This window comes from Pogona vitticeps, chromosome 1 (assembly GCF_051106095.1).
Source record: "Pogona vitticeps strain Pit_001003342236 chromosome 1, PviZW2.1, whole genome shotgun sequence".
Lineage (NCBI taxonomy): Eukaryota > Metazoa > Chordata > Lepidosauria > Squamata > Agamidae > Pogona > Pogona vitticeps.
The window spans coordinates 135,733,483-135,748,946 of record NC_135783.1 but is presented as its reverse complement, the minus strand read 5'-3'; the positions used below and the strand labels follow the sequence as shown (position 1 = coordinate 135,748,946).

General features: G+C 44.4%; 1 protein-coding gene across 4 annotated transcripts in view; it reads right to left on the bottom strand.

Annotated features, from left to right (window-relative positions):
• Positions 1–14,119, bottom strand: part of ATP6V1C2 (ATPase H+ transporting V1 subunit C2) — a 37,940-nt gene extending 23,821 nt beyond the window's left edge. For 2 of the 4 annotated variants that reach the window (XM_073001563.2, XM_020796595.3), the window contains exons 1-5: positions 13,980–14,119; positions 11,222–11,335; positions 10,894–11,052; positions 8,043–8,110; positions 606–691 (exon numbers count right to left, since the gene is read on the bottom strand). In XM_073001563.2, the coding sequence (XP_072857664.1) occupies positions 606–691; positions 8,043–8,110; positions 10,894–11,022 (283 nt within the window). In that variant the 5' untranslated portion in view covers positions 11,023–11,052; positions 11,222–11,335; positions 13,980–14,119. Of the gene's footprint in view, positions 1–605; positions 692–8,042; positions 8,111–10,893; positions 11,053–11,190; positions 11,336–13,979 lie in introns of those variants that run through there. The other 2 variants (XM_078388082.1, XM_078388095.1) reach the window with 1 other exon arrangement.
• Between the last annotated feature and the right edge of the window lie 1,345 nt (positions 14,120–15,464).

Below are 15,464 nucleotides of genomic sequence, written 5' to 3'. Positions count from 1 at the left end.
GCAAAGGAAGTAAATACAATGTGATCGATCCTTGTTTATGTGTCTGCGCCTTTAGGAAAGACTCCATGACCGGTGAGAATCGGTGTGGTGTAGAAGACAGCGCAACAGAACTAGGTCTCAGCAGCCGAAGTTCAAATCCCTGCTCAGCAAATGAAAGGTCACTGCAGGGTGGCAACAATAAAAACCACTCCTTGAACGTCTCCTATACCCCTTTAGGGTCACCATCAACTCGAAGCAGCTTGGCAGCACAAAAAGAAGAACATAACTGGCCATGTGGTCAGAGAAGCGGACAGTCCCTTCTGGGGATCTGAGACTGATGTGACAGAATCACAAGCTTTTTCATCACACAAGAAAGGAGGAAGAAAGTCAAACCGGGATACAGCTCAAAGGCAGCAAGATGTCTGTTCCACAAAGCCACAGAAAACAGAAGCTGACTCTTGTCTGGAAGCGCTTTTCTAAAAAGGGGAGGCACTGCCCAGTTTCACAAGATCTGTGTGCATTATTCACCCCAGCTGTTTTGTCTGGAAAATGGATGACAAGCAGAAAAGCAACAAATGCACACAACACTTAAAGCAAACCCCAGGTTTGTTGGCACTTGCACCTACCGCCATTTGCCAGAAGGTTTTCCTGAACTTTATCCTTTGAGTCTTCCAAAACTTCTCCAATATACTGGGCAATCTTCTTTATGACGCTAAGTGACATGTAAAGAAGAGTTGCAGAAAATTATAATCAGTTATGAAAATCAGAGATGAACTTGCAGCAAATATTTAAAGGGAAAAAAATCCTTAAGCATCACCAGGCTCAAAAACAGGTGCAGTTTTTTTTTAACTTATTCTTACTGTTGGAGAGAGCTGATCAAAAAAGGGGGAGGGCAAGAATAGTTTTGGCTTTTGAAATCAATGTCTCATTGACATGGGGAAAACACCCATGGATTTTCAATTAATAAGGACTCTTTCACATAAAGCATTTGCCTCCTGCCCTCTAATTTGCCCCTTGGTGCCAGAGAAACACACATTTGCTGAGATTTGTATCCAAATGTCTCTTTAAAGATCCACTTCTCTTCCCTCTAAGAAACAGGCTTCTCTTAAGAGATCTTTAAGAAATCTTTGAAGAAAAACCAAAGGAATCCCCTTTTCTGCTGTAACTGTTTTTTGCTGGTTTGTTCGCGGCTAACTAAACTTTGGATCCCATCTGCATGAACTTCAAAGGAGGCTTGCCAAGGTTGTAAGCTCTACCTGCGGCATAAAGCAATAATAAATAATAAACCAAGTTTTCAGAAGAGGCGAAAAAAGAGCAGAAAGTCACAGAAAAAAACACTTGACTAACTGGGACAGAAGCAACTGCATCTGGCTGGCAGGGAAAATATCAATAACATCAGTTCAGAATGCAAAACTTTAACCAGAACATATGTGCATCTGCAGAGTTCCCACTTGTACCCCAAAGTCTATTAAGCAGTGAAGCATGGAAGAAGAGAATGTTTTCATACATGGTCAGAGCTGTAACAGAGACGGGGCTGGCTGGGTCTGTCTGATTAGCAGGGATCAAGATGGCATGGGGGCATGGCCCTCGTTCCCATACTCCCTCTAAAATCAGCTGCAGTCTTTAGAGTAGCTGGGGGTCGGGTGGGGTATATTTGCCGGGAATAATATATTAATGCTGCTAACTGTCCCTGATGTAAGGTAAAATATATGGGGAGTGGTTTGATCTGGACTGGACAATTAAACCCCCTTTGCTTTACAAAAGACCTGTTCCTGGAGGTGATAAAAATGGCTACAATTGTTTTGCTCAAACAGCTCAAAAGAGCTGTCTACCTTTTTTTGATTTCCTGTGAGGGTTTGCAGTGGGGACTGTCAAGACAAGCATTTTTTTTTTTTACTTTAAACACATTACTGTATTGCTAGAATAGAATGCTTTGTCTCCTTTGCATTTTTGGTATCATCTGGCAGCACAAAGTTCCAAATAGAGTAGTCCTAGATCGAGCTGGAATTTTTAGCATGTATACATTACTGAAACAGCGACATCTACGTTGGCTTGGGCACGTCGTGGGAATGGCTGATGGTTGGATTCCAAAGGATCTCCTATATGGAGAATTAGTGCAAGGAAATCGCCCCAGAGGGAGATCACAGCTGCGATACAAGGATATCTGCAAGCGGGATCTGAAGGCCTTAGGAATGGACCTCAAGAGATGGGAAACCTTGACATCTGAGCGTTCAGCCTGGAGGCAGGCAGTTCATCATGGCCTCTCCCAATTTGAAGAGACCCTTGTCCAGCAGGCCGAGGCAAAGAGGCAGTCCTGAAAGCAGCAAAATCAGGGAGCTGGACAAGGGACAGATTGTATTTGTCTCCAGTGTGGAAGGGATTGTCACTCTTGAACTGGCCTCCTCAGCCACACTAGATGCTGTTCCAAGTCCTCTATTCAGAACACGATACCATAGTCTATCGAGACTGAAGGATGCCTACATGCAGAATAGGATGCAACCACTGCTGCCTTTTCCTTCCTTCAGTTTATACCTCCTCTTTCTCCTAATAAAGGGAGACCAAAGTGGCCCTTCCAGATATGTTAAAGGAACACCCTGTTCAGAGTGTCAAGTGAAGTTTCTACTCCATTTTCCACAGCGCAGAAAAGCACAGTGGTGCCCCACTTGACAATTACCCCAGTAGACGACGAAATCGTTTCACAATGAGGTGTTTCAATGGGGAAAATCTGCTTCCCGATGATTGGTTCCCTGCTTCAGGAACCGATTTTTCGCTTCCTGACGATCAAAAACAGCTGATCGTCGGATTTTCAAAATGGCCACCTGCTGTTTTCTGGACCTATTTCCGGAAGACAGCGATCGAAAATGGCTTCCCCTATGGAGGATCTTTGGTTTACGATGAGGTATTTTGCCCATTGGAATGCATTGACCCGGTTTTCAATGCATTTCAATGGGTTTCTTTCTTTCACTTGATGACGATATCGCTTAACAATGATTTTAATGGAACGGATTAACGTCGTCAAGCGGGGCACCACTGTAACATCTTTGGAGTACAACTCCCAGAATCCCCCAACTGTCGTAGTCCAAAAAAATGGAACTTCTCTAAAGTCTGAGCACAATAAAGGAAGTTCAAAGGGGCCGACTTCTGAATGGACGGGCATGGGACTTCTCGGTTTGTTTCACTTTTGCAGACTTTCACGGTAGATAGATAACCAAGGTCTTTAATCTACAACTTGTCACCTCTGTCTGTAATTTTAACACAGCGACACAAAAGAACCATGCCACCTGAGAAGGGAACAAACGAACAAGGACCAGGCAGAAAGCCTCAGAGCACTGCATGCTGTTTTATAGTGACACGGAAAAAGACTCCCTGTGTAAATAAGTAATAAAAGTACATGGAAACAACAGGCCCTGAAAATGCTCGCCCCTTCTCTACTGTCCCAGCCAAGGGCAGCCCAGACGGGTTTCTGCTGCCTTGGTAAGGTTACCAGCGTGCTTCGGACGTGCTGGCCTACTAACAGCTCTGCCCAAAGAATGTTTCTGGAAATCGAAAATGCCAACGCCTAGCTTCTCTGCGTGACATCTGACCAATCACCTCTCCCGTAAGCTTAGGCCCTGAGGCAGCTCCCACACCATCTGCTTTGCCTTTAGGGAGGTGGTTTAGATGACGGCCGCTATGAAGGACATGAAGTTCTTGGTTCAAATCTCAAGGGAGACACAAAAAGCCCAAACCTGTGCCAGCTTTCCTGGGAACAAGGAAGAACAGGGTTGCTCCCAAGACTGTCTGCCTTGGATTGTAACAATCCTAAATATGCTTACTAAGGATCATGCCTCCCTGAGCAGCCTGTGACTTACTTCTACTTAAACATGTAATGAACCCTGCTGTAAGTCATTGCAGAACAACTACATTTCCGTGGCAGAGTATGCCATTCATGCCCAGACATTCCCAGGTTCAGGGCCAAGCAACTCCACAATATAAAAGATAAGGTGGCAGGTGACGTAACTGACCTTCCTCTGAAACCCTAAAAGGCCACGGACAATATGAATAAACAGTACTGTACTGGGCTTAATGGACCAGTAGTCAGAAATGCCTCAGGATGCCTTCACAGGGGAAGCTCAAAAAAGTGTGAAAAAGCTACTGTTTGGGGATAGCAATTCTCAAGACTCCACCACCTCAACAGCTTGGATCGTGGAGGATTAGGGGGAGCTGTTTTTAAAATGGAAGGGAAACCAGCTTTTCCAGGCTCTACAGGCGACTTCTAAACTGCTATCATTCCAACTACTTTGCAAGTATCCTGAAATTTGCAGATAATATTAGTGCTATATGATACAGCTCTTGCAACAATACATATACGGTCGTGCCCCGCTGGATGATTACCCCGCTCTACAATGAATCCGCTTTACATTTTTGCGATCGCAAAACGATGTTTTAAATGGAGTTTTTTCACTATGCGATGATCCGTTCTCTGCTTCGGGAACTGATTTTCACTTTATGACGATCAGCAAACAGCTGATCATCAGGTTTTAAAATGGCCGCCGGCTGAAGAAAATGGCCCCCCACTGTTTTCTAGGATGGATTCCTCGCTTTACACGCACCGAAAATGGCCACCGTATGGAGGATCTTCGCTGGACGAGCAGGTATTCAGCCCATTGGAACACAATGAACGGTTTTCAATGTGTTTCAATGTGTTTTTTTTATTTCATTTGACGATGTTTTTGCTCTACAGCGATTTCACTGGAACGAATTAACGTCATCAAGCGAGGTACCACTGTACATATATATACTTAAAGTATTCATTCATTCATTCATTCATTCTATAAACTTCCCCATTAGTGCAAGTACTACTCTGGTCAGTTTAGACGGAATTAAAACTTACAACCCCTAAACCCCACAATTACCAGAAAAATGCATTCAAAAATATGGAAATAACAGCAGACAACAATTTTAACTATAAATATAAATAAAACTCTAAAAATCTAGGATTCATTTTAAAAGGTTGTTATTGACAGAATCCTAGAGATTCAGATATGAAAGGCGACTTAAAATAATTTGGTCTTTACCCTCTTTCTAAATACAGTGGTGCCTCGCATAACGAGCACCCCGTTTAACGACGAATCCGCATAGCGACGTGTTTTTTGCAATCGCTAATGCGATCGCATTGCGATAATCTAAATGGCCGAAAATCACATTGCCGTGATCGGTAAGCGTTTCGCTTACTGATCTTCGCATTGCGATGTTCTAAAAACAGCTGATCAGCAGTTCCAAAATGGCCGCTGGGTACACAAAAATGGGCGCCTGCAGCGTTTTCGCGCGCTGCCCTCGCTTACGAAGGCGGCGAAAATGGCGGCGCTATGGAGGATCTTCGCTCAATGGTGGGTTTTCCCCCCATAGGAACGCATTAAACTGAGTTTAATGCGTTCCTATGGGGTTATTCTTTCCGTTTAGTGACGATTCCGGATAGCGACGTTAATCCTGGAACGGATTAACGACGCTATGCGGGGCACCACTGTACAGTATAAGGAAGGAATGAGCCTGGAGTATCTCTGTTGGCATTTCATTCCAGAGACTAGGTTCCACAGTCAAAAAGGCACAATTCCTTGTATTTGCCTTTTTGGTCTCCCTCAGTGTAGCAACTGTTAATACTGTGAATAGAGAGGAATGAATGGGACAGATACCTGAATTCTGGGAAAGGCATTCCAATAACTATCAAGGTCCTACACCATTAAGCAAGCAACCTCAAAAGCAATTCCTCCCCATAGCGCTTCAAGCACTCTCTGGGCAGTTTACAAGTTAATTATGCAGGCTACACATTGCCCCCCCCAGCAAGCTGGGTACTCGAAGGATAGAGGGCTGAGTCAACCTTGAGCCGGCTACCTGGGATTGAAGCCCGGGTTCAATTAAAGTCATTAAAGACTTTGCATGTCATAATCAGCATTCTGAATTGACCACGGACTCTAACAGGACCTTCACAGGACTCTAGTGTGTATATGTTATCATAATTAAGCAGTAATCTTTTCATTGTTGTTAAACCTTCCTTACCATTTCATATTCACCACTACATTTCCCCCTGTACAGTATTTGTATTTCACCTTCCCAATTTACCACTAGAGCAAGCAAGGCAGCTCACATAATCAAAAATGTAAATCCAGAGCTGAGGGTGTGATTTTTTTCAAAAAAGAAGGAACTTGTTACTCACTGTATGATTCAGTATTGAAATGTTATTGTAACCATTATTTCTCCTTGCATTACAACAATAATAAATTGTTTATTACTAAATGCATTCCTGTTACCGCACAGCCCTTGGAAAATACATAGAAGGCCCACGGATTCCCTCAAACGGCCAATTCTGTTCCTTGCACTTTTAAGATACTGTAAGAAATGCATTAAATATTGTGTGTGGTTTTTCACTTCTAATTACTGGCTACATTTATATGCAGTTTTTTTCCTCCGATGAGGTCAAGCGGTATGTATTGCTCTCCTCCTCCTTGACCCTCACAACTTTCTAAAACAGGATGAGGTTGACTGCTCTGGAGCAAGCTTTGTGCCTCATCAGCAATCAGAATCCAGATCTCCCAAATCAACATTCTGGCCACTACACAACAGTGATTTTGCCTGAAAACTAACCTGCGTTTAATCCTTTCAGAGCATGCCAACATTCAACAGATCGGTTATTTTTACAGCAACAACACACTAAAGTAAAAGGCTTTAAGCTCAACAGCAGAAAAAGTCAGGGAGGAGGGACGGTCCGTGTCAAATAGCAATAATGTCTTCAAAGAAACAGAAACTGAAGCAAAAATGAACAAGCCACTGAAATCCACGATTACACTTCATCTCCAGGTGGAGACTGGGGGCTTGAGAAATCATCGGTAGATATGCAGATTTATCACACAAAGTCTAGGAAAATTCACTTGGCAACAGAGGGTGGTCCCCCTTTCTCTGCAAGGATAGTAGCCTTGTGAGAGATTTCTGCTCTTGATGGTGCTTACTTCTGAGTAAGTGTGCACAGATTGGATTATCAACCACTATTTAATGAGGCAGAAGATTACCATCACTGTCTAGGTATAGGAGACACCAGGTATTTAGAAGGCACTTAATAAATAATATGATCCCCCCCCTAAACAAGAATGGAAAACAGCAGACACTTCTTCCACCTAAACTACAACCATGGCCATCACCGACAAAGAAAGCATCACATTCTGAGGTAATTCGTTTCTTCCTATCTCTGTGTAAAAGAATCATTCGAACAGTTGATATTAAACCAGTGAAGACAACAAGAGATCATGGCAGACAGAAATAAGGCAATAGAATAGTAGAATAAATCAAAGGCCCGCTGAAATTGTGGGCTTCAAGTAGCATCCAAAGGCCATTAGAATGAGGATGTGGTGGGGCAGGAGATTCCTCACTGTGGGTGCCAACACAGAAAAGACCCTCTTACACAAACCAAACAGCAACACATCTGACAACAGTGAGATGTGAGAAGCCCCCCCCCCCGTCAATAGGAGAAAAAGAGCCAGTTTATGTGGGAGGGGGAAGCAAAGATCCTTCAGCCCGCCTTGTTGGAACAAACACAGTCAGAGAATTAGAGCTTTAGAGCAGGCTCTTGCCAGTGTTTCTGCCTCTTGATTTGGGATTGCCTCTCATATCTCTGAGCAGTATGGCCACTGTCTGGGAACGATGAGAACTGCAGTCCGATACTTTTGCACAAGCCAAGCCCCATTTTCTCTGTTTCAGGGTCGTGCCACAGCATGGAATGGAAAAAAATCTATGAGGAAGAATAACAACATGTTCCACTGAGATTTGCCTGTCCATTTCTCATGGGAGCTCCACTACCTGCATTGATCCTGAAGGTTTCTGGTATTTTTGCACTCACTGGATAGAACATGCAGGATCTAGGCCTTCTTTGGGGCAAGCCTTCTTCAAGCAAAATAAAACCAAAACCTGCCCATCAGGGTTGAATTCAAGGGCTAGGCTTAAGCAAGACCAAGTTAGGTCAGTACAGGAACTCTGTGTCCTGTAAACACAATGCCCAGTTGCTGTTTGTGTGTAGTAAATAAGGTCTATTTTACCTTTCAGCAAAGATATCAAGTTTCCCCAGCTCATCTGAAAGGCCAACAAGAGCATCCAGCGTCCCCACCTACAGAAAGGAGAACATATAGGTCAACTGCAAAGCACATTTCCCCAGAATTTTGTTTGTTTGTCAAGCGAGATTTTCCGGGCTATAAAATTACCAAAGACATTCATGGAAAAGCTGAGGGGACTTTGGGAGATGGATGAAACATGAAATAGGCTCTCACAAAGAATCTAGTCTAAGTAAAGAAAGAATCACAGTTCTCGTGATTATGGATGCCTCTTGAAAAAAATGTGGTTCCTTAATACACACTGTTGCAAAACATACGATTGCTCATTGCATGAATGATCTAAGAACGGTCCTGAGCAACTAAAGTTAATTCACGTTCTGCTACCGCAGTGGTTCCCAACCTTGGGTCCCCAGATATTCTTGCACTAAAACTCCCAGAAGCCTTCACCACCACCTCTGCTGGCCAGGATTTTTGGGAGTTGTAGTCCAAGAACATCTGGGACCCAAGGTTGCAAACCACTGGGCTACCATATTCAGTGGGAATTACCTTCAATTTTCCAGTCTTGGGGCTGAATCCAATGGGTGGTCCCAACTAGAGTAAACCCATTATATCAATGGCACTTATGTTGTGTGGTGTTAAGAGTCCTATTCCTAAAGTGTGTCCACAGTAGCTGGGCCAGTGGAATCCAGCTCTTTATCTCTAACACAGAAACATCTATACAGTGGTGCCTCGCAAGACGATGTTAATTCGTTCCGCGGCAATCACTGTTAAGCGAAAACATCGTCTTGCGAAACACGTTTTCCATTGAAATGCATTGAAAACCTGACAATCCGTTCCAATGGGAACGGATTGTCATTGTAAAGTGAAAATTGCCATAGGAAACATTGTTAAGCGAAACACGGTTCCCAAGCAAAGACAGCCGTCTAACGAAACAGAGACCATTAAAAGACTCATATAGCAAAGCAAGACCAAGCTGTCAAAAACATCATAAAGCGAAAAACAGGGACCTAAAATTTAACTGTCTTGCAAGGCAAGGTCCCTAACATCATAAAGCAAAAAACGGCCATAGGAAACATTGTTAAACGAAGTGCAAGATCGCTCCGAAAACCTCATCATAAAGCGAATTCGTAGTTATGCGAAGCAATCGTCTTGCAAGGCACCGCTGTAATATAATGAGAGAGGAGGAGCCAAATAGCTGTTCTCTAGAGTTTATGGCTACAAAAACAGACATTCTTACACAGCAGCATTTCTGTCATAGCCACATGCATATGACACCATTGCTTCTTACTGAAAGTAGGATGGTTAGTAAGATAAAGGGAAGCACAGATGGAAAAAAAACTTGAGTGAACTGGCAGCAAACTGACACTGAACAATGAAATCAGAATTCTCCTTCAAAGAACATAAGCTTCCTTATAAAAGGAAGTGAATTACGATTTAAGGACTTTTTTTGGATGCATTTCAGAGTTGCAATGAATTTAACTTTTTTAAGAAGTGGAAAGTTTTGAGAATCCTTAAAACACAAGCGAGCAAGACTTTTTTCTCTCTCTCTCAGCAGACCCTTCACACAAACGAACAGGAGCAAACCTGCCTCTCCAGTAGTGATTCAAAGATGGAAGGAAAAGAGATGGCTTAGGAAAAAAGCAGGCACTCGACAGCAGCCCGGTCCCTTTCAAAAGCTTAACAATTCAGACTTTGGCCTCAGTGATGTTAATTTCACACAGAAGGTAAATCAAGTAAGGCTAGAATCCTGAACACCAGTCTGCCCGAGCCTGTGCTCTCCAGATGTTTTGGATCAACTCTGCATAATTCCTGATTCTTGGCCATGCTAAGTCTGGGCTGATGAAAGTCGTAGACTAAAACATTTGGAAGATTCCAGGCTGGAAAAGGCTTCTATGCACACATAACAAGTCCTGCTCAAGTGAACTTGCAACATTCATTCATTCATTCATTCATTCATTTATTCATTCATTCATTTAAATTTAATTTATATGGCGCCCACACTACCCAAAGGTCTCTGGGCAGCTTACAACAATTAAAATACAATACAATTTAGAACAATTAAAATACAATTAAAATATATATAACAATTGCCATCGGACATGAGGCCCAGAGACTGAAATGCTGCTGTTAGTCCCTACACGCACACAAAGATTTTTAATTTTTTTTAAGATTTGGGGTTCAGAAAGCCCCCCTGTGCCCTCTAGGATGTACGGATGATGTTTTTGCCACAAAGTCCAGTTTTTTAATTTGACCACTGAAAAGTTCCAGAAAACTTTTTCAGTCAAAACAAAACAAAGCTTTTTTGAACTGGGAGCCAGCTGTTACCCTCCAAGGTTCAGGGAAGGACACGTGTGCCCATCAGACCTCTACAGCCTGTCCACCGCTGTTCTAACTAAATATGTCCAGAACTGAGCCGTAAAAAATCTGACACAGAACAATACTATATACGTCTATTCAGAGATAAGATACACTGAGTTCAAAAGGATTTAGTTCCAAATATGCACACACAATTGCTTGGCAGTAACTGCAAGTTAATTAATTAGGAAATCTGACCAGAAAACATTGTCCATAAACTATTTAATTCATTTCAAAAAAGCATTAAAAGTTTTCTACAGTTCTGCCAGAAATCAAGTTAAAAACCTAGAGTCCTAATTTCATTCTTGTTGGCAAGACATATCAACGAGAAAGCAAACCGTATATGCTGCTCAGATGAATATTGGACCATTTATATAGTCATGTCATTACTGTAGTAGATACGGCGCGCATCATCTCCCTACCCCCTCCATGCCACTGCTATTTTGGTTCCCCCCACTTCTCCCAGCTTTCAGTTCAGCTTTACCTTGAGATCAGGAATGATGAATTTGCTGTTGGTGGACAGGTTGGCTTTGGAAGTCACTGTGTTCATTCTGTCCCAGGCCAGCATATTTGCTTTATCCCCTGGTGCCGAAATTAACCAGAATTCTGACATGATGCAAATGTTCCCCTTCACTCCAAATCACTGTAGGTAAAAGAAAAAAACAAATGGGGAGAGAAACCCCCAACATTAGAGAAGGAAAGCCCTTTCCATTTTAATGTTGTTTTTTTTTTTACAGAAACAGTGCAAATATTTCAGTTTATGGAGAAAGATCTTGATCACCTTTCCATCCAGCCCTTGAAAGAAATCTGACCTTGTTTTTGCTCAATGTCACCAAAAGACAGCAGCCCTTGTTCCTTTTCTTCCTGCCGTGGGTTGTTTCATCTGGTCCGTGGGGAGGAGCTGGCCGTCACGAGGTCATGGGTGCCTGGAGCAAACCACAACGTTTGCAAAATTACCAACAGATCGGAATAAAACTGATACAAAGCTCCAATCTTACACCTGTTTACTTGCCAATGAGACCCCCTGAACATAGTAGGATTTCTGTAGAGGACTGTTGTTGACTCCAGGCTAAGGAAATCTTTTTTCTCTCAGGATAGACAAATATTTCCTACTCAAAAAGAACACCAAGAGGTGGGACTTGATTAGATTTTTCAATAGAGGTCAGGGCTTCTTTGTACATTTACAACATCAGGACACATTTTTTAAAAGCCAATTTACGCAACTTCTCTGTGAAAATTGCTATTGGGCCTCTTGCCCTGTACTATTAGTCAATCTGAAGACAATAAACTAGAGAAAACTAGGTCCTGTAGCGGCTTAAAATGGTTGTTTGAGTACTGTAAAAAAAAAGTTATCATTAAATATATCTTTAAACATGTACAGTAACATACAAACAAGTCAGAGAAGAAAATATGGGGCAGTGCATTTGTTGATCCAATAAATTCAAAGCCACCTTTCTCTTTCAACCTCAAACCTTTAGACAGGCTGTCATCTCAACAACCTTATTCCCAATAAAATAAGGGGTCTTGGGTGACACTTTGAAAGCTCACTTTTTCCAGAACACTTCAATTTTTCTTGTTTTGGTTTTTTGGAGTCCACAGTTGAGTCCAGATTATTTTTTGTTGTAGTCAACACAGATGACCGGTAATGATTCTGAGTTATGACCACACCTGTAATCCTGCACACACTTACCTGGGAGCAAGTCTTATTAAGCTTAACGGGACATACAGTACATACAAGTAGACATGAGGAGGACCGTTCAATAAGTGAAGGACAGCTCTCTGTGTCTCCACAAATCAACCAAGAGTTTCCAATCAGTCCCTTTCCATCTTTCACAGAAGTCCCAAACTCATTTACTTGACAAAGAGCACCTCGCTCCAAGAGTTTAGGTCTAAAACCTGGATGAAGAATTTCTAGGACAGCATCCTGACTCTCTCATACACTTCCTGAGCAGTGTCTCACAGGCTAATCTCAGCTGCCCAAATACAAAATGGGTATGATAACACTCCATGGGCTTGTGTTTCATTGTACTTGTTATAAATATTTCTATCCCAATAATACCCAAGAGGACTGGTGACAAGGTCAATAGCAACAAAAGTTTATATTTAAAGGTTCCATATAAATGCTTTCCCAAATACAAAATGGGGATTATTATCATACTCTTCTATTTACGAAACTGTATGGCTGGTAACAGTAACAGCAGCAACACAAATTCATATTTGATCATCATTGTCATGATCTTAGAACGGCAGAGCTGGAAAAGATGGGTGTGGATGATTTGAGTCGAGCCCTTGTCCAGGAAGCACAGGTCAGAAATCGAACTCCCAACCTCTGGCTCTGGAACAGCTCTTTTAGACGTGGTGTTGAAATTAGGCCTCTGTGTGTGTGTGTGTGTGTGAGAGAGAGAGAGAGAGACAGAGATTTCAAACCCCAGGGGTGTGTGTGTGTGTGTGTGTCTGTCTGTCTGTCTGTCTGTCTGTCTTTATTCCATCTTCACACGTTGCCACCAGCTCCCTAGCTGGAAACACAGACTATTGTTAGGAAGAAAGAAGGCTCCAATTATTTAGCCCCATTCTTGGGAGGAAATGACCCCTGAATTCAGTGGAATTCACTTCCAAGAAAATATCTCTGATACCCGACTGTACGCAAATGTGCATCACAGGGCATGGAAATCAAAGGCGTTGTTATGGGAGGGGGGGGCAGGGTTTTCTCCCATTACAATGGGCATAGAATGGGACACCTCGCTTATTGGTATAGAAGGTTGTCGTAAGAAATGGGCCAGAAGTACGGAGGTGTTTCACCTAATCATTTGATTTACCAAAGAGTGACAATGGTGCCGGCAAACACCCCCGCCGCGCGCGCCAAAAGCGGCCCTCTTTGCAGGCTATTCGCTGTCCTTTACGTTCTGTCCCTTAAAACCACTGGCAAAAATTCGACGTCCGCATGTTCTCGAAGTTTTGCTCAAAGATTTCTGTGGGAACCCCCCCCCCCCAAAAAAAGCTTGCGAGCACCCAAAGCAACCCAACGTGGCACTCTAGAAATTACATTAATGATGCTTTTGAATTGAAAACAACAACACCTCACACTTAATGCCAATTTCTGGGAGTCAGGAAGAGTCCTGTCCGCCGCTTAAAACTGTTCTCGGAAAGGAAGCGCGGGGCCAAAGGGGCAGCCAAACGTTTCGCTCCTGTCCAGGCGCGTTCTTTTGAAGCCGGTGTACTTCTTGGCCCTTGGGGGGATTCGAACCCGCGTCCTGGGCTACAAGGCTCCTGCCGCCACCCCACCTCTGTCTCCTCCGGCACGTCGGGGCGCGGCAGCACCTTCCAGACCGGCGCCTTCAGCGACGGCTGCCTCGGCTCCGGTCTACGACAAACGTCGCCAGCCTTCGGGGCGCCACAAGGCGCTTGGTCCCGCCGCCGCCGCCTGACACGGCCATTCCTCGGGAGGAGGCTGGAGCCCGTCTCCCTCCCCGGGGCCCGCCTTCCGAGGGGGCGCAGCGCAGACCCCTCCCGTCGGTTCGGTCCCTTCCCTTCCCCTCCCCTGGAGACTGGCCGGCCGGGAGCCTCTCTCACCTGCAGTCCAGGATCGGCCCCTTCCTTGCACCGCCGCTGCCGCCACCTCTTCCTCCTCCTCCTCGTCGTCGTCTTGGCCGCTGGAGGGGCAGGATCGGTGGCCGGAGCTACCGGGGGCTCGGAGCCTGGGCGGCTACAGGTGGGGCCGTTTCCGCGCTCTGCATTATGCGCGACTGAAGAGCTGCCGCGGCTTGCCTCCCACTAGGCGGTACTGCCCGAAAGCTCCTCCTCCTCCACTGCTCCCCTCGCCCTGAGGGCCTCCTCCTCCCCCGTAAGCTGCACCGATCCGTGGGATGGGCCGTGGGAGCGGGGGGGGGGGCGCTTGCCACGGATTAGCTGCTTCCTCGCCGGCTGTGTCCCATCGTGGGGTTTCTTGGGGATGAGGACTGACACCCCCCCTCTCTCACACACACACACACGAGTTGAGCTCATAGGTGTTGGGGGGGTGGGACAACGCTGTAGGGTGGGTGACTCAATAATAACCCCCCCCCCTTTACCTATGTAACGGTGGGAGGCCAGGCACAAGGGAGCGGTTGCCATGCTCCTCGTTGTGAGGTTTTTAATACCCTTGGAGTATTTTTCATACTCTGGCACTGGGTTTTGTTTTTTTTAAAGTATGGAATTGGACCCAAAATGTGCAGCATGGGGGGGGGGGAATTGTAGTTGGAGCTTGATGAGTGTAGATTTGGAGAAACAGAGAAGAAATTAGACAGGCGGTGTAAAAAGTCTTTAGAATTAGTCTGAACAACAGGCAGGTGTCCTGTGTAGAAGAATGTCAGACTCCAACCGCACATTTTGGGTCCAGGTGCAGGCTAAAGGCCTTCTCCCCGCAAGCCCTGGTCTGGGAATAAATCTCACAGATTTAGGACTTGGTTCTGAGTGAACACAAGTACGTAGGTTTGCCCTGTTCAGGGCAGGAAATCGTCAGAGCCCAGCTATTCAGATTCACTGGCCAGAATCTTATTTGACACTTTTTGTGATCTCCTTCACCAGGCATACATTGGCAACATAATTCTGCCTACTGTGCAGTGGGGTGACTGGGTCCATGGTTGAGCTGACAATTTCATCACATTTTTTTTCAAATGGAAAGAACAAATTATCACTCAAAGGTGGGGCTCACAATTGATGGTTGTATCAAAGCTTTATTTTCTTCTCCCTTTTTGATTCCCCTGCCCCTTCCATTGGTAAATCAAGTGGCAATGAGCTGTCTCCATAATTCCCTCTAGTTAGTGTCGTTCCAGGGCATTGTGATGTTGGTAGTAAGGAAGCGGAGTCCCTTTGGCAAATGGTAGAGATATTGTTGAAATAACTGTTCAAGATTCCCAGTGTGGTGTAGTGCACTGGTTCTTAACCTTGGGTTACTCAGGAGTTTTGGACTGCAACTCCCAGAAGCCTTCACCACCAGCTGTCCTGACTGGGGTTTTTGGGAGTTGCAGTTCAAAAGCATCCGAGTAACAAAGGTTAAGAACCACTGGTGTAGTGGAT